Genomic DNA, 25,882 nt, shown 5'->3' with positions numbered 1-25,882 from the left:
TTATATAAATACAGCCGTGAAGGAGGCTTTTATAAAAATGAGGCATGGCTTTTGTGTACAGTACCTATTGCTACAAATTTTATACATCTATAGAATCAAAGAAAAAGATGGACTTGTGAATATGGAAAAATACACCAGACAGATGAAACAAGCTGACACTGGTAGTGCTGCTGCTTTCAGTTTATCATGATCTTCCAATTTGGGAGCACTTGAGAGTGAAGATGTTAATGTAAACAATGTCCACAAACCCCTAGTCATCATGCAGTGGTAACAACTAGTTTTTGGATTTAGGACCCTCAACTGCAGGATTTTGGAAGAAGCCTTGATGCATTTGGCTTCTGGCTGTGAACTCTTGCTGTTGTGGTATAAAGGAGGGAGGGTATAAAACCTAGGAGGGGCAGAGAATCCTAAAATAGCAGCTTAGCAAGCCTCACAGCACCAGATCCTAGCCCTGGTTCTGACTGAGCTGGAAATCCCAAAGAAGCAGGAGGAAACTAATTGGGTCAAAAATTTCCCTACCAGATTCTTTCCCCTATGTGAGCCCCCTTCTAAGCATCATTTCAGCCTTGTTGATGTTGAGGTAAATTTAGTCAAAATGCTTCCCTCCGCTCTTTCAAAGATTAAAAAACACCTTTCCACTGACAAGTAAATTTTCTCCATATCTGATGTTTTATCTGATGCTCTTTCCACTTCTATGGGTTGTTGGAGTCAGGTCTTCTGGAGCAGCTCCCTACAAGGCTTTGGCAGGGGTAGACAGTAGCCCAAAGTGCAGTACTCAAACTAGTTGCTCCAATAAAAATAGCTTAGTTTTGAAATGTAGTTTGTTTTGTGATCTTGGTAATTAATTGGAATAATGCACAGAGTTAAAATGCTGACAGATATATATTTTTTAATTATCAAAGGTTCAGATTGGCTCAAAGACGGTAATGATTAGGATCCTACAGATCTGTGCTGTGGAGTTTGGTAAGATCTAACATACTTTTCTTCCATAGACCCATCATTGACAGGCCCATGCGTGGGCGTGGTGGTCCTGGTGGCAGAGGTCGTGGTCGAGGACGTGGTCTGGGCAGAGGAGATGGCTTTGATTTGCGTGGTAAACGGGAATTTGACAGGCACAGTGGCAGTGATAGATCGTAAGTTTTTTAAAATGGTTAATATTTGCAGTGTGTCTTAATATTACTACAATAAGTCACTGTATTTTTTAACCTGTGATGCCCAGATTTCTCTACTCAGACACTGACTGTGTAACTCATTTTGGTTAGTTCTTCACATTTCAGTGGCCCTAAGCATGAGGACAAACGTGGTGGTAGTGGATCTCACAACTGGGGAACCGTGAAAGATGAACTAAGGTTAGTAATAGTTAGAAGTTCAAGTGCATCATTAGGGAATTAGTTTGCAGCTTTTTTTTTCTGTTTTCTGCTACTGTGGTGTCTACAATTCATAAGTTTGGGATACTGATTTAAAACAAAAATCTGCTCTTTAAATATATTCACTACAGTCACAATTTTTATATTTTAAGGTTAGTGTGTTGAATTGTAATCATAGCAACATGAAGCCCTAAGTCAAAACATATTTGTACACCAGGGCTTAATAAATACAGGGTCACCATAGATCCTAGGAATTTGGCCATGCTGCCAGGGATTTACCCCTGCCAAACAGCTGTTTCCTACACCAGCATGTTTCAGATGAATTTGAGCCATACGATGCTTGAATTTTTCTGCTGGTCTCACAAAACGTAGGATCATAAGGCCATCATAGGAGGCTCTGCATGGTGTAAAATGTACCAAGACCTGCCTGAGTGCAGGGCTGAAACAGCTATTCAATGGTGACAGTGACCTAAGATAGCAAGAGCAAGGGATAGGAGGAACACCAGGGAGGTGGTGACCTTGGGAGTATCATAAGCCTACTGTAGTTGGGAGCAAACCTATAACAAGATAAGGGAAAAGATGACTGGCTGAACTTGGCTGGGGTGGGAGATCTTAAAGAAGAGTAGTGGTAGGCAAGAGGATGGGGGTTGTGAGAAGGGGAGACTTGTGAGTATGATAGAGGAATGGTTTCCTGGGGAGGCATTAGGGTAGCTGAAGAGGGAGGGTAGTTGACTTGGGGGAATGACTGGGTAGAGGTTGAGAGAAGCTGGTGGAAACTGAGGGACAGAAAGAAGGGAAGACTGCTAGAGGACAAGTTGGGAGGATGTAAGAACAGGGTGAGGGATTGATGGTCCCCCTCCACCCCTTCTCTCAACTCATCATGATTTAATAAGCTACTTCCTTCCCATGGATACTGAATGGGAAAATTGCCTTTGTAAATCAAGCTGTAAAGGGGTTTGAGGTAGAAACCAAAACATTTAAAGCAGTTGTTCCCAAACCTTTTGTGACGGAGGTATAAATTATTTTTTACTGCCTAGAACTGTGTGAAACAGCAGCTCCTTTTGAGTTTTGAGAAATAAAAACATTAAAACTACAGATATACAAACACTGCATTGAGTTTTCTTCAAAGCAAATGGAAATGAACCCTCAAATGTGTGTGCTTTTTGTGGCTGTAGCACTGTTTTCTATTACGTAGCTTCCCACTATTCTAGAACCTGTGGGATAGTTGTCCACCAACTAGCAGGTGGAGATAGAGAACTGAAAACTGAGCAGACACATCTCTCTTGGTAACCAGTCCATCTCCTCAGTATTTTCTTATCTCCAGCAGTTAGATGGACACACTTTTCAGCCTTGGGTCTGAGTGACTTGCTCCTGGTCCAGTTGAGCTTTGCGGGTGACTTGAGTCTGTAGAGTCCTATCTAGAGGTCTTCAGATACCTGTCTGTGGTACCCTGTAAATTTACTTCTTTCCTCTCTTCATCTGTCCCCTGTTTCATGTGGAGCTGTCCTTTTCCAGTACAACCTTAAAAAAAAAATTACTTGAGAGCATGGGACAGACTGATCCTTTCTCATCTGTGGTAAGAATTGTGGAGAGTGAGTTTGGGGTGAGCAGCTGGCAGTGGCAAGTCTCACTAAAGTTTGATTCGGAACTGCTTGGTGGACTGCAAGTTATACTTGGTGCAGGGGAGGGATCCTGACTCACCGCTTGGGACTGTGTCGTACCTTGCTTGTGCTAGTCCGGGCAAGTGGTGATTCCCATGGAGGCAGTTAAACGGTTTTCCCACTGTGGGACCCTCCTGCTGGCGTCGGGGCGTTGCAGTGCGTGCAAGCCGGGAATCCGATGAGACATGGTGGAAATGATCAGCAGCAGCAAGTCTTTGGATTTAACATAGCATCCAAATATGCTGGGGACTTTGTGCTCTCTGGCAGGGCCAGGTCATAGCTTAATGCAGGAGAGCACAGGAATGGACACCATTTTGTGGGGGCCGACTGGCAGTGAGTCTGATTGCATGCAGAGCACAGTTGCCATCTTACAACCTCAGGGCCCGACAGAGCATTCAACTGCATCAAGATATTTTTCTCTGGAGTTTATATTGCTCTTAACACCAGGTCTATTTTACTGCAGCAGGGACAGCTGGAGTTGCTGCAAGGTGCTTCAGTTTCTTGCCCTGTTGCCTCTTTAGCTCCTAAGAGGTCTCATTTAGCTTCCTCTGCCCGTTTCTAGAGTTCTAGCTTTGTTTCTCCCTCTATCTGATGTAGCTTCAGTCTATTCAGAGGAGCCATCGTTGGTGGAGGGGGATGACCTGAAAGTACAGAGGAGCTCAGACCTCTTATTTCTGAGGCATTGGCAGTGCTTTCCATTGAGCCACCTTCGGCATCAGGAGTTCCATCTTCATCGATCACAAGTGGGCTTAGAGTTTCTAAGTCCTTCCTGATTCATCCTGACATTCAAGACCTGATTACCACAGAATGAGTCTGACTGGACGTGGGGCTGAGAGTGGAAATAGCCATGGTTCGTTTCTACCCGTTGGTTCCGGAGAAGAAAGAGAAATTGCAGCTTCCCAGGGTGGACTCCCTTGTTAACAGCGGTGACTAAGACCACCTTGCTGTTGGAAGAGGGCATTGCCCTAAATGACCTACAAGATAGGAAGCTAGAAGGCATGCTGAAACAAGCCTTTGAAGTGGCCTCTTTGGGCCTTAAAGCAACAGTGTGCAGCTTGTTCGCGGCACAAGACAGGCGCCATAACGCCCAACAAAAGCATGGTTGGCCTACTTGGAGGATGGTGTTTGACATGTTGCGGCCTGCAGTATGTCTTTGGCTGTCATGACATGTCTGCAACTCTGATTGCGGCATTGTGCAACGGATGCAGCATCAGTCATGTCTAGTTAAACTGCCTTTTCAAGGCAAGTGGCTGTTTGTAGAAGAGCTCAGTAACTTGGTGAAATAACTAGGGGAAACTAAGTCACAGCGGTTGCTGGAGGATAAGCGAAAAGCCTCTGGTCATCTGTCTTCAGGGGGCCCTTGATCTCAATTTCGAGACAGCAAATGGTATCGGCCTAGTTTTCAGCAATATGGTTGGAAGTCCCACTTTCGTTTGTGCAGACAGGAAGTTCTCCTCTGTCTGCTAGAGTGCCCGATGCCTCCCGAGCTTCACAAACATGCGAAGGTGGTCCACTCTGCACTTCCTCCACTGGGAGACGTCTTCAGAAGTTTCAGGAGGTTTGGGTTCTGGATTTTCTTACAGGTTACAGATGGCATTTTCCCACCCGATCGCTCCTCTCTTCTTGAAGCCTCCTTATTGAAAGGGATCTAAGACGGTTGAGGTTCAGGCCACCTTTTATTCCTTGCTGGCCCTCTGGACCATTGATCCAGTTCCCCGGGCCGAACAGGGACAAGGCAGATACTACATCTACTTTATTGTCCCAAAGAAGGAAGGCACCTTTTGTTTGGTCTTGAATCTGAAAGGTCTAAACCGCTGCCCGAGTGTTCCACTTTTGCAAATCATAGCCTTGGATCAGGCGGCAGAATTTTTCACTACCATCGATCTCAAGGAGGCTTACTTGCAAATACTCGTATGAACGCTTCATCAGAGGTTTCTACATTTTGTGGTGCTGGGCTGTCACCTTTTAGCAGGGCTTTGCCCACCACACCACCAAGAATGCTTACCAAGGTTATTGTGGTGGTGGTGGCGGCGGCAGCAGCAGTCGTCTTACTTTGGCGCCAGGGAATCTGAGTTCACCCATATCTTGATGACTGACTGGCTCATTTGTTTGTCCTATTTGGACAGCATGGCAGCAATGGACCTAGGATCATTCGATCCAATTTGACCTTGGGGCATCCATTCCAAATTCCTCAGCCACAAAAAGTGCTGATGATGGATGCATCCCTCCTGGTGTGAGGAGCTCATGTAGATGGACTTCACACTCAAGAAGGAGCTTGGTCCTTTCAGTAAAAGGGTCTTCAGATCAACCTCCTGGAATTACGAGCGATCTGGAATGCTCTCAAGGCTTTCAGAGATCGGCTGTCCAATCAAATCATTCTGATTCAGACAGACAATCAGGTTGCTATGTATTACACCAACAAGCAGGGGGGCACCGGATCTCGCCCTCTGTGTCAGGAAGCCGTCCGGATGTGGCTTTGGGCGCGCTGTCACGGCATGTTTCGTCAACCCACCTATCTGGCAGGTGTAAAGAACAGTCTGGCCGACAGGTTGAGCAGGATCGTGCAACCTCACGAGTGGTCGCTAAATATGGGCGTTGTCCACAAGATCTTCCGATCGCGGGGCACCCCCTCGGTGGATCTTTTTGCCACTCAAATCAATCACAAGGTCCCTCAATTCTGTTCCAGACTTCAGGCCCATGACAGACTAGCATCAGATGCCTTTCTCCTGCATTGGGGGACAGGCCTTCTGTATGTGTATCCTCCCATACCTCTAGTAGGGAAGACTTTGCTGAAACTCAAGCAAGAACGCGGAACAATGATCCTCGTTGCTCCCTTCTGCCCTCGTCAGATCTGGTTCTCTCTTCTTCTGGAGTTGTCCTCCGAAGAACGGTGAAGATTGGAGTGTTTTCCGACCCTCATCACACAGAACGAAGTGTCGCTTCTACATCCCAACCTCCAGTCTCTGGCTCTCACGGCCTGGATGTTGAGAGCTTACAGATTGCCTCTTTAGGTCTGTTGGAGGATGTCTCCCGAGTCTTGCTTGCTTCCAGGGAAGGTTCCACGAAAAAGTGTTATTCTTTCAAATGGAGGAGGTTTGCCGTCTGGTGTGACAGCAAGGCCCTAGATCCTTTTTCTTGTCCTACACGGACCCTGCTTGAATACCTTCTACACTTATCAGAGTCCGGTCTCAATACCAACTCCGTAAGAGTTCACCTTAGTGCAATTAGTGCTTATCATCAACGTGTAGAGGGTAAGCCTATCTCTGGACAGCCTTTAGTTGTTCGCTTCATGAGAGGTTTGCTTTTGTCAAAGCCCCCTGTCAAACCTCCACCAGTGTCATGGGATCTCAACGTCGTTCTCACTCAGCTGATGAAAGCTCCTTTTGAGCCACTGAATTCCTGCCATCTGAAGTACTTGACCAGGAAGGTCATTTTCTTGGTGGCTGTTACTTCAGCTCGAGTCAGTGAGCTCCAAGCCTAGGTAGTGCATGCTCCTTTCTATCAAGTTTCATCATAACAGTAGTCCACTCACCCTAAGTTCTTGCCGAAGGTAGTGTTGGAGTTCCATCTGAACCAGTCAGTTGTCTTGCTAACATTCTTTCCCCGTCCTCATACCCGCCCTGGTGAAGACAAGTTGCACACCTTGGACTGTAAGAGAGCATTGGCCTTTTACGTGGCGCGAACAAAGCCCTACAGACAGTCCGCCCAGTTGATTGTTTCTTTTGATCCCAACAGGAGGCGAGTCGCCATCGGAAAACGCACACTCTAATTGGCTGGCGGATTGCAACTCCTTCACATGCCCAAGCTGGGCTGACTCTAGAGGGCCATGTCACGGCTCATAATGTCGGAGCCATGGCTGCGTCAGTGGCTCACTTGAAGTCGGCTTCTATTGAAGAGATTTGCAAGGCTGCAACGTGGTCATCAGTCCACACATTCACATCTCACTACTGCCTTCAGCAGGATACCCGACGCGACAGTTGGTTTGGGCAGTCTGTGCTGCAGAATCTGTTCGGGGTTTAGAATCCAACTCCACCTCCTAAGCCCGTTTCTGTTTTGTTCCAGGCTGCACTCTCACTTAGTTGTGTTTCTTTTCAGGTCAATCTCTGTTATGTCCTTGCCGTTGCGAGGCCCAATTGACCAATGTTAATTGTTTTGAGAGAGCCTGGGGGCTAGGGATACCCCAATTGTGAGAACAAGCAGCCTGCTTGTCCTCTGAGAAAGTGAAGATACATACCTGTAGCAGGTATTCTCCGAGGACAGCAGGCTGATTGTTCTCACAAACCTACCTTCCTCCCCTTTGGAGTTGTTTCAGTTCTCTTTTTGCTTTTTATTCAACTGAGGAGGGCATGCTTGCGTCGCGGGTGGGAAGCCGTTCGCGCATGCGCAGTGTGTTTGGCTGACGTGACGCAGCGTTCTGGAAGGCTCTTTCTTTTTGCTATGCAAATTTTGACGGTCTCCTGGGCCGTCGCGGACGACGACCCAATCGTAGAACAATCAGCCTGCTGTCCTTGGGGGAATACCTGCTACGGGTATGCATCTTCACTCTACCTATGAAAAGTTATTCCGTTATTATACTTCCTCTTTGTACATCTGTATGCTGCACAAGCCAGCATGTTTAAAAATATGTGAGGTTAAATAAATGCCTCAAACAATAAAGAATGACAACTTGGATACAGCAGCTCATAGGTTTGCTTGCTTTGTTTTGGATGGAAAGAAAACAGAGACTGACCTATTGGATTCAACTTTTTTACTTCATCCCATCTCTGTTTTCATCCAGCTTCCTTGGCAGTCGCCTCTGTGAGTCCCGAAGGCTATTTGCTCCCTGTCCCCAGTAGCCATGACAAAAAAAGAAAGTGCGGGGCTGCAGCATCCTTCAGGCATGCGCTGTTGGCTCTGCTGGTCCTCTGCCCCCGTTGATGTCAACTTTTAGTTCCAGGGGCAGAAGACCAGCAGAACTGACAACACATACTCTTGAAAGCTTCTTCAGCCCTGCTCTTGCTCATTTTTTTTCCTCTGCTTCTGCTGTCTGCAGTAGCGGTTCGGGTGAGAGGGAGGTTGAGATTTTCCACTGCACATCAAAGAGTTTGCTGCGACATACCAGGGTGCCACAGCACACAGTTTAGGAAACGCTGGTATAGAGGACATTTGAGGGCTGGTGTTTTGAGCATTGACTTTCTCCCTTCTCTGCTTAGATTGCACACATCCTAGAATTATTCCAGATGGGTCTTCAGAAAGGGTTGGCATTGGGTTTTCTAAAAGTTCAGATTGCAGCTTTGGCTTGTTTCAGGGGCCAACTACAGAAGATGTCTCTTGCGGCTCACCTGGATATCATTTCGATTCTTGTGGGAAGTGGGCCACATGCAGCCTTACTTTCATTCGCTGTGACAAGGGTGGAACTTTAATTTGTTCCTTCGAGCTCTTCAGAAGCCTCTTTTGAGCCACTCTGCAAGGCCCCTTGAAAGATCTTATGCTAATGACAGCATTCTTGGTGGCTTTTACGTTGGCATTTAGGGTTTTGGAGCTTGTTGGGATCTTTCTCCACCCTTTTACATCCTTCCAAAAGTAGTATCAGCATTTTATCTCAACCAATCTGTGGAGCTTCTGTCCTTTCGCAGAGAGAACGAAGAGGCTTAGTATTCTTCTTGAAGCTTCTCAATTGTGTGTAGTCTTCCTTAGATATCTGGACGTCATGAGTTTCACAAATCGGATAGACTGCTTTTTGGTAAGCAGAGGCTTGGCCTGATGGCTTCCAAGCCTACAGTTGCTAGATGGCTGAAGGAGACTAATCGCGTTGGCTTATTTGCTTGCACAAAAGCAGGCTCCTCAGGCCTTGGGGGCTCTCTGTTTGAGACATACAGGGACATCTGCGCAGAGACTACCTTACTGTCTTGAACTCTAGAAATTGTTTTTTAAACATCCCAAAGGTTATGGAATAGTGGGAAGCTACGTAGTGGAAGGAGAAATTGGATCTTACCTGATGATGATTTTCTTTCTACTGGTCCTTCCCACTATTCCAGAGGCCTGTCTGAGGTTTGAGATGTTTAGTCGGTGCAAAGTAATGGGTCAAATAACAGCTGTCTCCTTGGATGGTGCTTCCTGCATAATTCTTGTTCTCTACAAGTTGTCCAGAGATAAATATATCTACAAGTTTGGTCATTTGGTTAGTGTTAGGTTAGTGAGTTGATCAAGGTTGTGTTTATTCTGAGTTTATACTTACTGCTTGTCTAAGTAAATACTGAGGAGCTGGAATGGATGCCAAGAGAGATGTCTCAGCTCAGTTTTCAGTTCTGTATCGCAACTTGCTGGTTGATGGACACAAATATCCCACAGGTTCTATAATAGCGGGAAGGACTAATACAAAGAAAATTAAGTAAGACCTAATTTCTCCTTATAAAACAAACCAAAATATCCTTTAGCTTGCAAAGCTACCTCAAATAGGACAGATAGCAGATGATAGAGTTTTGTTGTATGGTTGAAATAATATGCAATTCTGTTTTCAGTGAACTGGATCAAACAACTGTGACTGAAGAAACACCAGAAGGAGAAGAACATCCTGTTGCTGACTCGGAGAACAAGTAAGTGCAATTGGATTTTTTTTGTTTTAAACTCTTTTGCTCCTCCATATGGTATCGGTGTTAAGAATGTGTTTTGGTTTCTGTGAATTTAATTTTAGTATGAGTACTAACCTTGGCATGGAACCTGGGGACTCCATGAGATTATTCTGGTGCTTTGACTTGAGTTAAGAGATGGGGAAAATGTTTTATGATATGTTTTCTTATTTAGTAGTCCAATGAAAGAACATATATGTAATGTATTTTATTATTTTTTTTTTCTAATAGATGCACTTTGGATAGATTTTTCACACGGTTATCCTGTTATAGTGATTTCTGTTAATATAGCAAAACAGGGTATAAATTTCAAGAGGTATTTAAATTTAACATAATACCTCTTGAAATTTATACCCTGTTTTGCTGTCTAAATGAGACGCATAACTATTGGTATCTTTGTGTAGAAAGTGTAAAATTTAAGGCAGGCAGTTGATTGGTTTTTACACTGAACCTTCACAGACTTCTGTAGTCCCTGGCAGTGATTCTACAATTGTAACCAGTACTCTTAGCAGCATCTGCTGAGAACAGGTGTAATATAAATTTTTAAAATAAACAATAATTTTAATTTTAGTTACATTTGTACCCCGTGCTTTCCCACTCATGGCAGGCTCAATGCGGCAGGCATTGGAGGGTTAAGTGACTTGCCCAGAGTCACAAGGAGCTGCCTGTGCCGGGAATCGAACTCAGTTCCTCAGGACCAAAGTCCACCACCCTAACCACTAGGCCACTCCTCCACAAAGAACTCCTTGATTTATTTCTGACTTTTAAATGTCTTCTAGCTAAGTACACTGAAAAACTATCTATAGTCATTTTTCTAATATCGTAACTTCTTAAATGGGTTTTAGTGTAAGCAATTTAAATGACTTAGTGTAAGCAAATATTTTCTTCCTCCTGTAGTGCTGTTTTTAAACCACCTAATTAAAAATCAGAAAGTAGCTGGATGGTTTTTACTATTGCTATGCTTGAGCTTTTAAAGATACTGCAAAGGTAAATTTTCATTCCAGGCCATAAGTCTTACATGTGGGTGATGTCATCCGTGGAGCCCGGTGCGGAAAAATGCTGCTTAGTGTAATTTCACTTTAAGAGTTTTAGGCAGCGTTCTCACAGTGCTGGTGCCTTTCTGTCCAAGTCGCGAGCACAAGACCAACAGTCTGTTTTCATCCAAGGTGAAGAGGGGTCACGTTCATCTGAGTGAGTTTTTTTTTTTCTCATCTGGTGCCTTCCCTTGTGGGGATTTCTTGTATTTTTTTTTTGCTTTGTTCCTCATAATTTTTTTCTTGTACCAAGTAAACACAGAAACAGAAAACAAAAATATAGGCAGATAAAGACCATATGGCCTATCCAGTCTGCCCATCCATGCCATCTACTGTCCTTATCACTCCCTTAAAGATTCTATGTAATTGTCCCAATCTCTCTTGAATTCAGATACTGTTTTCATCTCCACCACTTCCACTGGGAGGCTATTCAACAAATTCACCTCCCTTTCTGTGAAGAAGTATTTCTTCAGGTTACTTCTGAGTCCATTCCCTTTCACTTTCATCCTGTGCCCCCTCATTCCAGAGCTTCCTTTCAGTTGAAACTCTCCTCCTATGCATTTATGCCATATAGGTATTTAAATGTGTTCCAAAGATCTTTGTCCCCATATGCTTTGACGAAGACCACTGACCATTTTAGAAGCTGCCTTCTGGGCCAAGCATCCTGTTTGTTTTTGAAGGTGCAGCCTCCAGAATTGTACACAGTATTCAGAGTGGAGGAGTAGCCTAGTGGTTAGTGCAGTAGACTTTGATCCTGGGGAATTGGGTTCGGTTCCCACTGCAGCTCCTTGTGACTCTGGGCAAGTCACTTAACCACCACTTTGAATATAGTTGCAAAAACTACAGAAAGGCAGTATATCAAGTCCCATTCCCTTTCCCTTTCTCTAAATGAAGTCTCACCAAAGTCTTATCAAGGGGCATCATGACCTCCTTTTTCCTACTGGCCATTTCTCTCCCTATGTACCCAAGCATCCTTCTAGCTTTTGCCGTCATCTTTTCTATTTGTTTGGCCATCTTAAGATCCTCACAAGTCCCTCTCCTCTTTCATGAACAAAAGTTCTTCACCTCCTAAACTGTACCGTTCCCTCAGGTTTTTGCAGCTCAAATGCATGACCCTAATTTTTTAGCATTAATTCTAAGCTGGAAAATTCCAGGCCATTCCTCTAGCTTCGCTATGGGGGGTGTCTACCCTTTTGCAGATTTTGGTATCATCCACAAAGAGGCATACCTTACCAGACAGCCCTTCAGCAATATCACTTACAAAAGTTTTAAAAAGAACCGGCCCAAGAACCGAACTTTGTGGCACACCACTGGTAACATCCTTTTCTTCAGAGTGAGCGCCATTTACCAGTACCCTTTGTCGTCTTTCACTCAACCAGTTCCTAGCCCAGTCAGTCACTAAATACACCACATCTAGTGCTCTCCCTCTGACCAGCTCTTGGGTCACCTAGTCAGAGAAATTAATCAAATTTGTCCATGGTTTTTTTTGAGGGGGAACTTGAAGGTACTGAGTACCGGCACTTTTTCCATTGTCTGCTAAAATTGATCCATGGTCCCCAAGTTTTAATGAAAGACACCAATTCTGCCTTGTCATAGATTCTGTGACTGGTTGCAGGGGGCCTGTCTTGGCTGTTGTGGGGTGGGTCCCTCAGTGATCACCCCACTCGTGAAGGGTGGCCTGGTATTTGAGTACTGGCACTAGATTTTTCTGACAATCTGCCTCTAGTGAAATCGTTTCCTCGGGTCCTGTAATCCATTGGATTCCAAATACTTTCCTATTCACAGTTTTGAAAGTTTCCAACCTCTTCCTTCCACTTTTGTGGAGAGGGACCACATCTGCTCTTCTCCAGTGCACCAGGACTACTCTGGACTCTAGAGAAACATTGAAAGGTCATCCAGTGGAGCCACTAGAACTTCCTTAAGTTCCTTCTGTACCATCAGATGTATGCCATCTGTCCCCATCTCTGTCCATTTTAGTTTAGTTTAGCCATCTCCTCACAAACAGGCATCTGAAAATGGTTCACAGACTACCACACTCCTTTCCTATTTGTGTTCGTCTTCTGCAGTCCTGTTCCTGGCCCTTCATCTGTCAACACAGAACAGAAATATTTGTTAAGCAGTTCCACCTTATCTTTATCAGCATCTGCATATTCCTGTCCTTATCCTTTGAGTCTTACAGTAGCAAAACTAAATAGCCATACTGGGTCAGACCAGTGGACCATCTAGCCCATTATCCTGTTCCAGTGGTGGTCAATCCAGGTTACAAGTACCTCGCAGAAACCCGGATAGTATCCCTACTCCATTCTCCCAATCCCAGGGCAAGTGGTGGCTTCCCATGTCTGTCTCAATAGCAGACTATGGACTTTTCCTCCAAAATGTCTTGTCTCCCCCCCCCCCCCCCCCCCCTCCATTTTATCATATTGTCTATATTGCTTTCCTGATACCAGCTTCCCTTAGCTTTTCCAGATGTTGTCACCTGTCTTCCTCTTTCTGCGATCTGTTGTAGTTTATAATGTCTAACCTTTTTTCTTTACTGTTTCAGCTATTACTCTTGAGAACCAAATCAGCCTCCTTTTGCTCTTAAAAGGTTTGTTGCACTTATAATAGCTCCATTCAGTTTTGCCCACTGCTTTCCAGCTTCTTCCTTATGTTTCCATCCAAACAGCAATTCTTTGAGGTAATCCCCCATCTGAATAGTTAGTTGTCTTAGTCTTTTTTTCTTTAAAGTCTAGAGCCTTTGCTTTTGAATGAACCCCATCCACACTTATCTTAATATTAAATCACACCATCTGGTGATAACTGGATACCATGGGATCACCTACTATAATGTTGGAAACACGTTATAGTAGGTGATCACATTAAGTCCAGTATGACCCCCCTCCCCCCCCCCCAATCCGTTACCAGCTGCTCCCAGGTTTTTCACCAAGTGTTTTGCAGTAGTTGCAGTGTCGCTACGCAGACTGGGAGTCTGTGTACCCCTATCTTGACGACTGGCTGGTCAAGAGCATGTCTTGGAACAGTGCTCAGGAGTCCATGCAGAGGATTAGGTTGTTAAAGCTACTACTGTTTAGCGATTGGAGTTCATTGAAGCCCTTCTAACAACTTGGCCGGCTTGGGCTTTTCTCCCTTTGGTGCCACTCGTCAAGTCTGAGCAGCTCGGGAGGTCGTAGTCTGGCAGATGTTGAGGTTGTTGGGCCACATGACCTCTACTGGCACGCCTTCACATGAGAGCTGCCCACTGAACTCCATTTTCCCAGTGGTGCCATTCCATGGGGAAATTAGAGGATGTCATCTGAGTTCCACCAAACTGGTTCTGTCCCTACTCTAGTGGACAGTTCAGTCCAATTTGACTCTGGGACTCCCATTCAAAATTCTACAGCACACAGAAGTGCCAATGACTGATGCATCCCATCTAGGGCTTCACATTCAAGGTGCTTAGTCAGCCCAGGAAACAGATCTCCAAATTGACCTTCTGGAACGCTGTAAAGGCTTTCAGGGATCAGCTGAGAACCAAATTGTACTCGTTCAACAATCTGGTTGCTGTGTACTACACAAACAAGGGGGGGGGGGGCACTGGATCATGCTCTCTATACCAGGAGGCCATCCGGATGGTGGTGCACCAGCACAGGATGCTCCTCAAGACCACTTACCTGATGGGCAAATTCAACAGCCTGGCTGAGCAAGGTCATGCAACTGTATGAGTGGGCCCTCAATATGGGCATTGCCCGCAAGATTTTCCGAGTGTGGGGCACCCCCTCAGTGGATCTCTTTGCCACTCAAATCCCTCACTTCTGTTCATATTTCAGGCCCATGACTGGCATTGGATTCATTTCTCCTTCATCGAGGGACAGAACTTCTGTATGCGTATCCTCCCATTCCTCTTGTGGGGAAGACTGCTGAAACTTAAGACTGCAGGACCATGATCTTAATCGCTCTCTACTGGCCCCGACAGATCTGGTTCCCTCTTCTTCCGGAGTTAACCTCCGAAGAACCATAGACATTGGAGTGTTTTCCAACCCTCCTTGTGCAGAATGAGTGATCTCTTTCTGCATCCCAACCTCTGGTCTCTGGCCCTCACAGCCTGAATGTTGAGAGCTTTAGAATTTGTTCCTTGCATCTTTCTGAGGGTGTCTTGCTGGCTTCCAGGAAAGATTCCACTAAGATGATCTTTCAAATGGAGGTTTGCAGTCTGTTGTGAGAGCAAGACCCTAGACTGTATTTCCTGCCCTACACGGACGCTACACCCTGTAGAAAGAAAACAGAAAAGCTCTACCAAAGTCCCTAACATTTTTCCTCAGCTGTCCTGTAGGCTAAAAGTAGCAGCTTCCTTTTGTGTAATGTCTAACCCTCAGAAGTGGGGGGATTTCAAAAGAGATTGTTTAGTACATAAGTACATAAGTAGTGCCATACTGGGAAAGACCAAAGGTCCATCTAGCCCAGCATCCTGTCACCGACAGTGGCCAATCCAGGTCAAGGGCACCTGGCACGCTCCCCAAACGTAAAAACATTCCAGACAAGTTATACCTAAAAATGCGGAATTTTTCCAAGTCCATTTAATAGCGGTCTATGGACTTGTCCTTTAGGAATCTATCTAACCCCTTTTTAAACTCCGTCAAGCTAACCGCCCGTACCACGTTCTCCGGCAACGAATTCCAGAGTCTAATTACATGTTGGGTGAAGAAAAACTTTCTCCGATTCGTTTTAAATTTACCACACTGTAGCTTCAACTCATGCCCTCTAGTCCTAGTATTTTTGGATAGCGTGAACAGTCGCTTCACATCCACCCGATCCATTCCACTCATTATTTTATACACTTCTATCATATCTCCCCTCAGCCGTCTCTTCTCCAAGCTGAAAAGCCCTAGCCTTCTCAGCCTCTCTTCATAGGAAAGTCGTCCCATCCCCACTATCATTTTCGTCGCCCTTCGCTGTACCTTTTCCAATTCTACTATATCTTTTTGAGATACGGAGACCAGTACTGAACACAATACTCCAGGTGCGGTCGCACCATGGAGCGATACAACGGCATTATAACATCCGCACACCTGGACTCCATACCCTTCCTAATAACACCCAACATTCTATTCGCTTTCCTAGCCGCAGCAGCACACTGAGCAGAAGGTTTCAGCGTATCATCGACGACGACACCCAGATCCCTTTCTTGATCCGTAACTCCTAACGCGGAACCTTGCAAGACGTAGCTATAATTCGGGTTCCTCTTACCCACACGCATCACTTTGCACTTGTCAACATTGAACTTCATCTGCCACTTGCACGCCCATTCTCCCAGTCTCGCAAGGTCCTCCTGTAATCGTTCACATTCCTCCTGCGACTTGACGACCCTGAATAATTTTGTGTCATCGGCGAATTTAATTACCTCACTAGTTATTCCCATCTCTAGGTCATTTATAAATACATTAAAAAGCAATGGACCCAGCACAGACCCCTGCGGGACCCCACTAACTACCCTCCTCCACTGAGAATACTGGCCACGCAATCCTACTCTCTGCTTCCTATCTTTCAACCAGTTCTTAATCCATAATAATACCCTACCTCCGATTCCATGACTCTGCAATTTCTTCAGGAGTCTTTCGTGTGGCACTTGTCAAACGCCTTCTGAAAATCCAGATATACAATATCAACCGGCTCCCCATTGTCCACATGTTTGCTTACCCCCTCAAAAAAATGCATTAGATTGGTGAGGCAAGACTTCCCTTCACTAAATCCGTGCTGACTTTGTCTCATCAGTCCATGTTTTTGTATATGCTCTGCAATTTTATTCTTAATAATAGCCTCCACCATCTTGCCCGGCACCGACGTCAGACTCACCGGTCTATAATTTCCCGGATCTCCTCTGGACCCTTCTTAAAAATCGGAGTAACATTGGCTACCCTCCAGTCTTCCGGTACTACACTCGATTTTAGGGACAGATTGCATATTTCTAACAGTAGCTCCGCAAGTTCATTTTTTAGTTCTATTAATACTCGGGATGAATACCATCAGGTCCCGGGATTTACTACTCTTCAGCTTGCTGAACTGACCCATTACATCCTCCAAGGTTACAGAGAATTTGTTTAGTTTCTCCGACTCCCCCGCTTCAAATATTCTTTCCGGCACCGGTGTCCCCCCCCAAATCCTCCTCGGTGAAGACCGAAGCAAAGAATTCATTTAATTTCTCCGCTACGGCTTTGTCCTCCTTGATCGCCCCTTTAACACCATTTTCGTCCAGCGGCCCAACCGACTCTTGGCCGGTTTCCTGCTTTTAATGTATCTAAAAATTTTTTACTATGTATTTTTGCTTCCAACGCTAATTTCTTCTCAAAGTCCTTTTTTGCCCTCCTTATCTCTGCTTTGCATTTGGCTTGGCATTCCTTATGATCTATCCTATTACTTTCAGTTGGTTCTCTTCTCCACTTTCTGAAGGATTGTTTTTTGGCTCTAATGATTTCCTTTATCTTACTGTTTAGCCACGCCGGCTGACGTTTAGTCTTTTTTCCCTTTTTTCTAATACGTGGAATATATTTGTCCTGAACCTCCAGGATGGTGTTTTTAAACAGCATCCACGCCTGATGCAAGTTTTTTACTCTGCGAGCTGCTCCTTTCAGTCTTTTTTTCACCATTTTTCTCATTTTCCTGGAGCAAGCAAGCAAGCAAGCAAAGAAGCTCCTTAAAGAGAAAATTCAACTAAGTCCTCTCTACTAAGATGAGAAATAAAATAAAGCAACAGTTTTCCCAGCAGTATAAAATTAGGATTTAAATAAACCTTTTCCTAAAATAAATCGGTCACAGCGCTTTTTGGGGGAGAAAAAAAAAGCCTAAATAAAATCTACTTCAGTCTATCTCCTAATTGGCTGGGGCAGCCTATAAATCAAAGATCAATCTTGGGGTGGGTGGAAGGGAGTTAAACACTAAACACTGGCTCCCCTCAGCTGGTATATGTGCTCTAAAATGCAACCTAAAATACTAAACTAAGCATTAAAACATATTTATATAAGACTCTAACAGAGATTTAAAAGGCTACACTATTGTCTAAACTGACTTTGCTATATCAGAGTAACAAAAAAAAAAAAGAAAGACTAATTACCTATTCAACTACAAGTTACCTTTTCCCAAGTTTGAATGCAATTTGCAGCAGTTAAGATACACCAGTGACGTTTCCTTTCCTAAGCAGGTCCTTTCTTGGCGCTTCTTCAGGACTAGGAACAACTGAGTTCTGGTTAACTTGATGTTAGCTGACATCGCTTTAGAAGCACGGCTTCATCTCCTTGATGATTCACACTGCACTAATCAGTAACTATTGTTTAAGTGAAAGGTAATGGAACAGTATGTCTTTGGCGCGTAGTATGTTACATTTGGGTGAATACCGTCTCTCAGGAGCAGGCTAAGTCACTTTGCCAAGAAGCAGTCTTGTTGTAAATTTCTGGCCAGGGGTGCTTTTGAGGATATCTGCTGAGAGTTTAGCAATGCTCAGATTTTCTCATGACTGCATGTGTCTGACTTGGACTCTGCGGTCCAGCAGAAGTTAGTGGATGCTGTGGAGATTTTTTTGGGGGAAGTGTCCTTTATGATCTAGTTTGTTATAACCTCCAATTCGTAGTTCGATTGTGGTGGGTGTTTGCTTTGGCTGTGCGCTTCAGAGTGGCTCAGTCAACTTCCTTTTAAGGATTGTGCACTGTTTGGGAAGGATCTGGAGAAGATAGTCAAGGACTTGGGGGAGACTTGTCCTGTCACCCTCCCTGAGTTGGGCCAGAAAGGAGCCCAGCATGCCTTTTTGACCAATCCCTGGTCTCGATTAGGCAGCCAGTTTTCAGACAAACGGCAACCTGTACCCACTCAGATCTGGTAGGTTCTTCAAACAGGGGTGCTTTGTGAGGCTTCTTCTGGCCCATTCTCGACCTAAAAGGGGTCAATGCCTAACTCAGGGTCCTACACTTTCAGATAGAGATGTTGATAGTGATGATCTCTGTCTGTTCAATTGAGTTGGACTTCCCTCATTCTCCCTTGGAGGTTTATCTGCATATTCCCATCAGGGTGGGCTGCATGTGCTTCCTCTTTTTTTTTTTTTTCTTGTTTGTTTTTTTTGTGTGTGTGTGTCTTGGGCCTACATTTTCAGTTTCGGTAATGGTGGTGCATTTGAATGCCAGGGTACCTTGACAATTAGCTCATACATGCCAACTCCAGGGTGATTGTCTTGGGTCATCCGGCTCCTAGAGTGCTTGGGCTAGGTAGTGAACCATGCAAAGAGCTGCCTATCTTCCTCCCAGAGTTTAGAGTATCTGGGAGTTCTAGTCATTATTGCCCAGGGGGTGGTGTTTCTCACAGTGGACAAAGAACTAGTGAATCTCTGCAGATATCCCAAAGATAAACACACAGCAGAAATGGTTCACCCCCTGTTACTCCATCTCCTGCTCTTCTTCCTGCCTATCCAGGGCTTTTTTAAAAAAAATAGTTCTAGGAGAAAGATTCAGGCAGGGACAACCAGAGAACAGTGAAATCACAAAGAATTTGGATACAATTCAGGGAAGGAAACAGGCAGGGGATGTAGCAGAGCTTGACCGAAGGCACCCCTAATAGAGATGGATGTTCCTGTTATAAATATTTTAGGCATTGAGATCTCCGCCACAGAAAAACTTTGTACCTTCAACTAAATACAATACTTTTCAGACACAAGTTGACCTTCAAATTTGATAGGAAACTTTACATCCATTATTTTTCCAAAAAATACGGTCAATTTTTTGGACCATTGATTGATAGAAACCAGTCTAAATGGTTGCCCCCTGGGTCCTTTCTATCCACTGATAACGCACATTCAGTGAGTGCATACGGCGAAAAATATCTGAACTTGGAAAAAAATAATAAGATGGCCTTACTTTCTTCCTTCCTAATACTGAAATACATCACTTCTCTTGCTAATAATAAAAAAAATTGTTATTAAATCAACAGACAGGGGGGCAGGGAAGTATTGTGATTCTGAAAAGGCAACAAGACATTACAGAAGTTGAAAGACAAATATGTGTATCACAGTTCTATCTCCCACTTGATGTGATCCAACAGAAGAATTACAGAATGAAATCTACATTGTAAGCCACAATGGGGGGTATGTGTACAAAAAAAAGTAAATCTCAGAGATAATACTGGTTTTCAAGTGGGCTTCCTTACTGAGAGAGATATTCTCATTACTAAGTTTCCTATGATTCCAACAATATATATTTTACCAAAAGTTCATAAATCTTTTAACAAATCCACCAGAGAGGCCTATCGTATGTGGCAATGGCTTTGTTTTTTGAGCTACTCTTGAACTTCAATTCCTACCATTGATACCACAGAGTCATATGTGAGGGAGTGAGCCACAAAATATTTTAAATGATTATGATGCTGATCTTTTAGGGTATATACTGATCACATTGACATTGATTCCGCAAACCAAAACCATAGATATTCAGGACGCTGTTTTTTAAAAGTACCTCTTGTATGAGGAACGGCTAAAGAAGTTAGGGTTCTTCAGCTTGGAAAACAGTAGATGAGGGGAGATATGATTGAGGTCTACAAAATCCTGAGTGGTGTAGAACGACTGGAAGTAAATTGATTTTTACACGATCCAAAAGTACAAAGACTAGGGGACACTCAAAGTTAATGGAAATACTTTTAAAACAGGAGGAAATATTTTTCACTCAACGAATAGTTAAGCTCTGGAATTCTTTGCTGGAGGATGTAGTAACAGCGGTTAGCATATCTGGGTTTAGAAAAGGTTTTGAACAGATTCCTGGAGGAAAGTCCATAGTCTGCTGTTGAGACAGACATGGGAAGCAGCTGCTTGCCCTGGATTTGTAGTATGGGGTGTTGCCACGATTTGGGTTTCTGCCAGGTACTTGTGACCTGGCTTGGCCACTGTTGGAAAACAGGATACTGGGCTAGGTGGACCATTGGTCTAACCCAGTATGGCTACTCTTATGTAAATTTGGCATCCATTTCTTTAACGAGAAATTTATTTTCAGTTTGAAGATTGTTTGTTTTTTCTTGCAGGTCAAGGGTACAGCTGTGGGAGCCTTCATGGCTCCAGATATAGCCAATCTATAGCATGGTTTGAGGAACAATTTGAGTGATCTTTTGAATGATGTTAAAATTTAGAAACGCTACATTGATGACGTTTTTATGCTGTGGAATGGGGGCGTAATGGAACTAAAGAATTTTTATACTTGGCTTAACACCAGGGATATCAGTCTTGGGATGTTAAAATCATCTGTAGTACCTGAAGATTGATTTTTTTTTTTTTAAAAAGGGGTTCCATGGGTGATCCGGGAAATTACAGACTGGTAAGCCTGATGTCCGTGCTAGGCAAAATAGTGGAAACTATTACAACAAATAAAATTACGGAACACACAGACAAACGTGGTTTAATGGGACCAAGGGAAGTCTTGCCTCACCAATTTGCTTCATTTCTTTGAAGGAATGAATAAAGGTGAGTTGGTTGATGTAGTGTATCTAGATTTTCAGAAAGCTTTTGATAAAGTTCCTCGTGAGACACCTGAGAAAATTAGAGAGTCATGGGATAGGAGGCAATGTTCTGATGTGGATTAGAAATTAGTTATTGGACAGAAAACAGAGGGTAGGGTTAATGTTATTCAGTGGAGGAGGGTGAACAGTGGAGTGCCACAGGGATCAGTACTGGGACGGTGCTATTTATAATATGTAATCGGAATGAGTCTATTAGATTGTAAGCTCTTTGAGCAGGGGACTGTCTCTCTTTGTTAAATTGTACAGCGCTGCGTAACCCTAGTAGCGCTCTAGAAATGTTTAGTAGTAGTAGTAGTAAGGTGATTAAATTTGGGGACAACACAAAACTATTCAAGGTTGTTTAAAACACATGTGGACTGTGAAATAATACATGAAGGCCTTAAGAAATTGGGAAACTGGGCATTCAATGGCACATGAAATTTAATGTGGACAAGTGCAAGATGATGCATATTGGAAAGAATAATCCGAATCATAGTTACCTGATGCTAGGGTCACCTTGGGGGTCAGCGCTCAAGAAAAGAATCTAGGTATCATTGTAGATAATACGCTGAAATCTTCTGTGCAGTGTTGGCTGGTGGCCAAAAAATCAAATAGTACACTAGGAATTATTAGGAAAGGGATGGAGAATAAGACAGAAAATATTATAATGCCTCTTTATTGCTCCATGGGGTGACAGCACGTTGAGTATTGCATTCAGTTCTGGTCGCCGTATCTCAAGATATATTGGGATTAGAAAAGGTTCAAAGAAGAGCAACCAAAATGATAAAGGGGATGGAAACTGCTCTCATATGAGGAAAAGATAAAGAGGTTAGGGCTTTCAGCCTGGAAAAAGAGACGGATGAGGGTAGATATATGATTGAGGTCTACAAAATCCTGAGTGGTGTAGAACAAGTAGAAGTAAATCTATTTTGTTACTCGTTCAAAAGTACAAAGAATAGGGACACTCAAGGTACTTGTAATTAGTTTTTAAAACAAATAGGAGGAAATATTTTTTCACTCAAATGAATAGTTAAGCTCTGGAACTCTTTGCCAGAGGATGTGGTAACAGCAGTAAGCGTATCTGGGTTTAAAAAGGTTTCGACAAGTTCCTGGAGGAAAAGTCCACAGTCTATTGAGACAGACATGGGGAAGCAACTGCTTGCCCTGGGATCTGTAACATGGAATGTTGCCACTAATTTTGGGGTTTCTGCCAGGTACTTGTAATCTGACTTAGCCACTGTTGGAAACAGGATACTGAGCTAGATGGATCATTGATTTAACCCAGTATGGCTACTCTTATGTTCTTATTGTGGTTACCAGGAAATCCTTTATCTTGATATTGTCATCCAAAAGGACACATACAGTATTACCACAACCATCTGTATTGCCAACAGACTGACAAAAACAAATACTTCATATGCGTACTTTGAAAAAGAATCTATATAATAGTTGGTAACTTCTCTGGATGACTGGCTGGCTGGGTTCGTAACAGCATGCTGACGTCAGCTCTCCAGTGTTCCCTTCCCTCTGTGTCCCTGCCTCGCAGAAAGACAAAAATGATGTCAGAGGAGGGCGGGACGCTGAGAGGTAAGGCAAGGGAAGGCTGGAGGCGACGCAAGCCCAGCCTGCTGCCGCTGCGACCTGAGGTAACATGAACGACTTAAAGGCAGGGCGGCAGGAAGGACAGAGTCACTGGCTATGGAGGGGAGGGGAGAATCGCTGGACATGGATGGGAGGGCAGGGCAGAGGAGAATCACTGGACATGGAGGCCAGAATTGCGGGACATGGAGGATAGGGCATAGCAGAGGAGAATCGCTGGACATGGAGGGGAGGGTGGAGGAGAATACGCTGGACATGGAGGGGAGGGCAGAGGAGAGAGGAAAAATTGCTTAGACAAGGGCCTTCATAGGGCTCGTTTCATTTTTCACAAAATGAGCTTTGTCGATTGTCTACCATAGTTGCAATGGTTATGTACCATTTAATGAATATGAACATCAGACTGAGGATATGATAAATTCAAAAACAGGTTATCCAAGTAATGCATTCATGACCTGAAAGCAAAAAGTGCATATAGGGAGACACTTTTAGAAGGCTAAAAAATAGTTAAGAATGCAGATATTGTATGCATCTTGTGACTCTAATTTAGCTAATGAAATACATATTTTAAAAGGCCATGAATGTTTTTTAAGAATACAAATTACTGTGGCATACGCTGGAGACAGAATCTTAAAGATTGGTGCTGTCTGCTGTCCCTCCACTTATGTGTGACAGGATTGAAAGATACAGCCACTTCTGCTGTGGCAATTTTTGTGTTTACATCAATTCAGACAGCAACACCACTCATGTCACTTACATTACAGTACAGTCTCGATTTATCTGACTTTCACTAATCTAACCATCTAGCATATCTGACAGACTCCCCCCCCATGACATCTTCACATTTATTTTTATTCTGAATCTTGTTTTAGAACAGTAATTATTTTAGTGCTATCATGCTGCTGAATGTGTTATGATGTTAAAAAATTTGAACTCTGTGCCTTTGTTTATGCATTGTTTAAGGGGTTTGTGCATTGTTTTTCAGTATTATCTGACTTTTTCACTTATGTGACAATGGGTTGGTCCCGTTTGTCGGATAATCAAGACTGTACTGTATTATTTGGCCATGCAAACTACTATATGTATGTAAAACAAAAAAAAAAATGAAAACTTGAATGACTGAACATGAACTGTATAGTAGGGCCATAGGAACAGCACCACTTGTACAACATTGTCTTGATATGGGTCATACTCTTGAAATGCTTTTTTTTTTTTTTTATCATCAAGAAATTAATGTGACCAGGAGAGGAGATAACATTGGTGGTTATTGAGGGGAGAGGCAAGGTTTATTTTCAATCTGGATACTGTTATACCCAAAGGGTTGAATCAGGATGTAAATATAAATGGTTTTCTTTAATATTATAATATTTTGACATGTGGTCCCCTCAGATTTTTTTCCTCCCTGGTTCCCTTCCCCTTCCTTTCCCCCTTTTTCTACATAAAAAAAAAATGTATCTACATAATTTTCTCAAAATCTCCCTAATAGATAATCGGTCACACATCAATTTAGATTCTGTAATATAGTGCTAGTCCTGTTATTTTTCACGCCTTTTTGCCCTTTAAAATATATATATAGCATGCACAGCAGTTTTACTTTCTCTTTGTACTGAGAGTAGCACAGCTTTGAAGAAATCACATTGTTCTCAGGTTTGTGCCCTTAGTTATATTTATGCTCTAATATGTGTGGCTAAGATTTAACTTTAGAAAACAATAATGCTAAACAGTTTAGAAATATATACAGTGCCTTTTGTCTATGGTTGGGCTGCATAGTTTGTGTGAGCTTTTTTTTTTATCCTAACACTCGCAGAACACTTATTGTCATTTTTTTTGTGTTTTAGTTTCGTAATGTATATGAAGTACATAGTTTTTACTCACTCACTTTCAGCGTTCTAAGCTGCTTTCATTGTTTTTTAAAATGTTTTTTTTTGTATCTTTGAGCAGTTGGGTTTTGCAGCGCAACATTTAAAGGCACACTGTTTCTTGGTTTATTGTACTACTAGTAGAAAAGGCCCGTTTCAGACACACATGAAATGGGCGCTAGCAAGGTTTTCCTTGGAGGGTGTATGTGAGAGAGAGAAGAGTGTGTGTGTGTGTGAGAGAGAGAGAGTAAATTTGCGAGTGTGTGTGTGACAGACTGAGACTGTGCGAGTGGTGTGTCTGAGAGAGAGAGTGTGGGGCTGGGGCCCCTCCCTCCCATCCCCTTCCAGTGTCCCCCCTTCGTCCATGTTCCAGGGTCGTCGTTGTCCCCCCCTCCCTCTGTTCCTCCAAGTTCCAGGGTCATCACCCCGTTTTTTTTTTTTTTAGTTTTAGTACAGGTGGTGCATTCCAGAGCCCCTTCCCCACCCCCAGTTCCAGAACCCCCCCCTCCCTCCGAATTCGACCCCCCTCCCCTCCATCCGAATTCCGACCCCCCCTCTGAGTTCCAGAGCCCTGTCTTCCGCTCTCCGATTTTTCAGATCCCTCCTCCCTGCCTCCTCCGATTTCCAGAGTCCCCCTTCCCGCCACCAACCGTCCCCCGCCGCCGTCGCGTACCTTTGATGGCGGGGGACCCCAACCCTGCCAGCCGAAGTCCTCTTGTCGCCGCGCAGCTTGGAGCCGTGGACGAATGATTAAGTTTGAATCAGTTCCACTTGGTTCACGTCATCATCCACGCCGCAAATCACGGGGCATAATGGGTCCAGTGACGTCAGTGGGCTTCGGAGCCCAGCGAAAGAAAGTTACCGGACACAGGCAGGCAGGCTCGTAGACCGTTGGTGGTGAGAATTATATCTCTATATATAAAACGCACCTCCAACATTCTAATGAAGCCTCAAACCGGAAACTTGAAGTGGCATAGCATATCCAGGTTTGCCATGAGTGTCTGCCCCGCCCTCGCAGTCAAACGTTGATGACGTCGAGGGCAGAGCACTGACACTCAATGAATCAAGGAAGCCCATTGTTTAATCTCTGTTTTCCACTCCACAACGCTGCCATCATTCCCAAACACTCAAAACCAAACAAAATCGCCGCTGCACCCGTCCCCCCGCACACAGCCCCCCTCACTCACCCTCCCGCAGTCCCGGCTCGCTACGTTCTGCTGCCACCCCCTCTCCTCTCCGACTTTGGGTCACTTTCACCTGTGT

The 25,882-nt window shown here is 44.0% G+C and overlaps 1 protein-coding gene across 1 annotated transcript in view; it reads left to right on the top strand.

The window, feature by feature from the left end:
- The window catches only part of SERBP1 (SERPINE1 mRNA binding protein 1), a 51,506-nt gene that overhangs the window by 13,520 nt on the left and 12,104 nt on the right, over positions 1–25,882 (top strand). The window contains 4 exon segments of the mRNA XM_030205597.1: positions 993–1,133; positions 1,278–1,349; positions 9,529–9,603; positions 17,568–17,570. Of these exon segments, the coding sequence (XP_030061457.1) occupies positions 993–1,133; positions 1,278–1,349; positions 9,529–9,603; positions 17,568–17,570 (291 nt within the window).

This window comes from Microcaecilia unicolor, chromosome 6, assembly GCF_901765095.1.
Source record: "Microcaecilia unicolor chromosome 6, aMicUni1.1, whole genome shotgun sequence".
Classification (NCBI taxonomy): domain Eukaryota; kingdom Metazoa; phylum Chordata; class Amphibia; order Gymnophiona; family Siphonopidae; genus Microcaecilia; species Microcaecilia unicolor.
The sequence above is the reverse complement of the archived record's forward strand: the minus strand, read 5'-3'. Positions and strand labels throughout refer to the sequence as shown.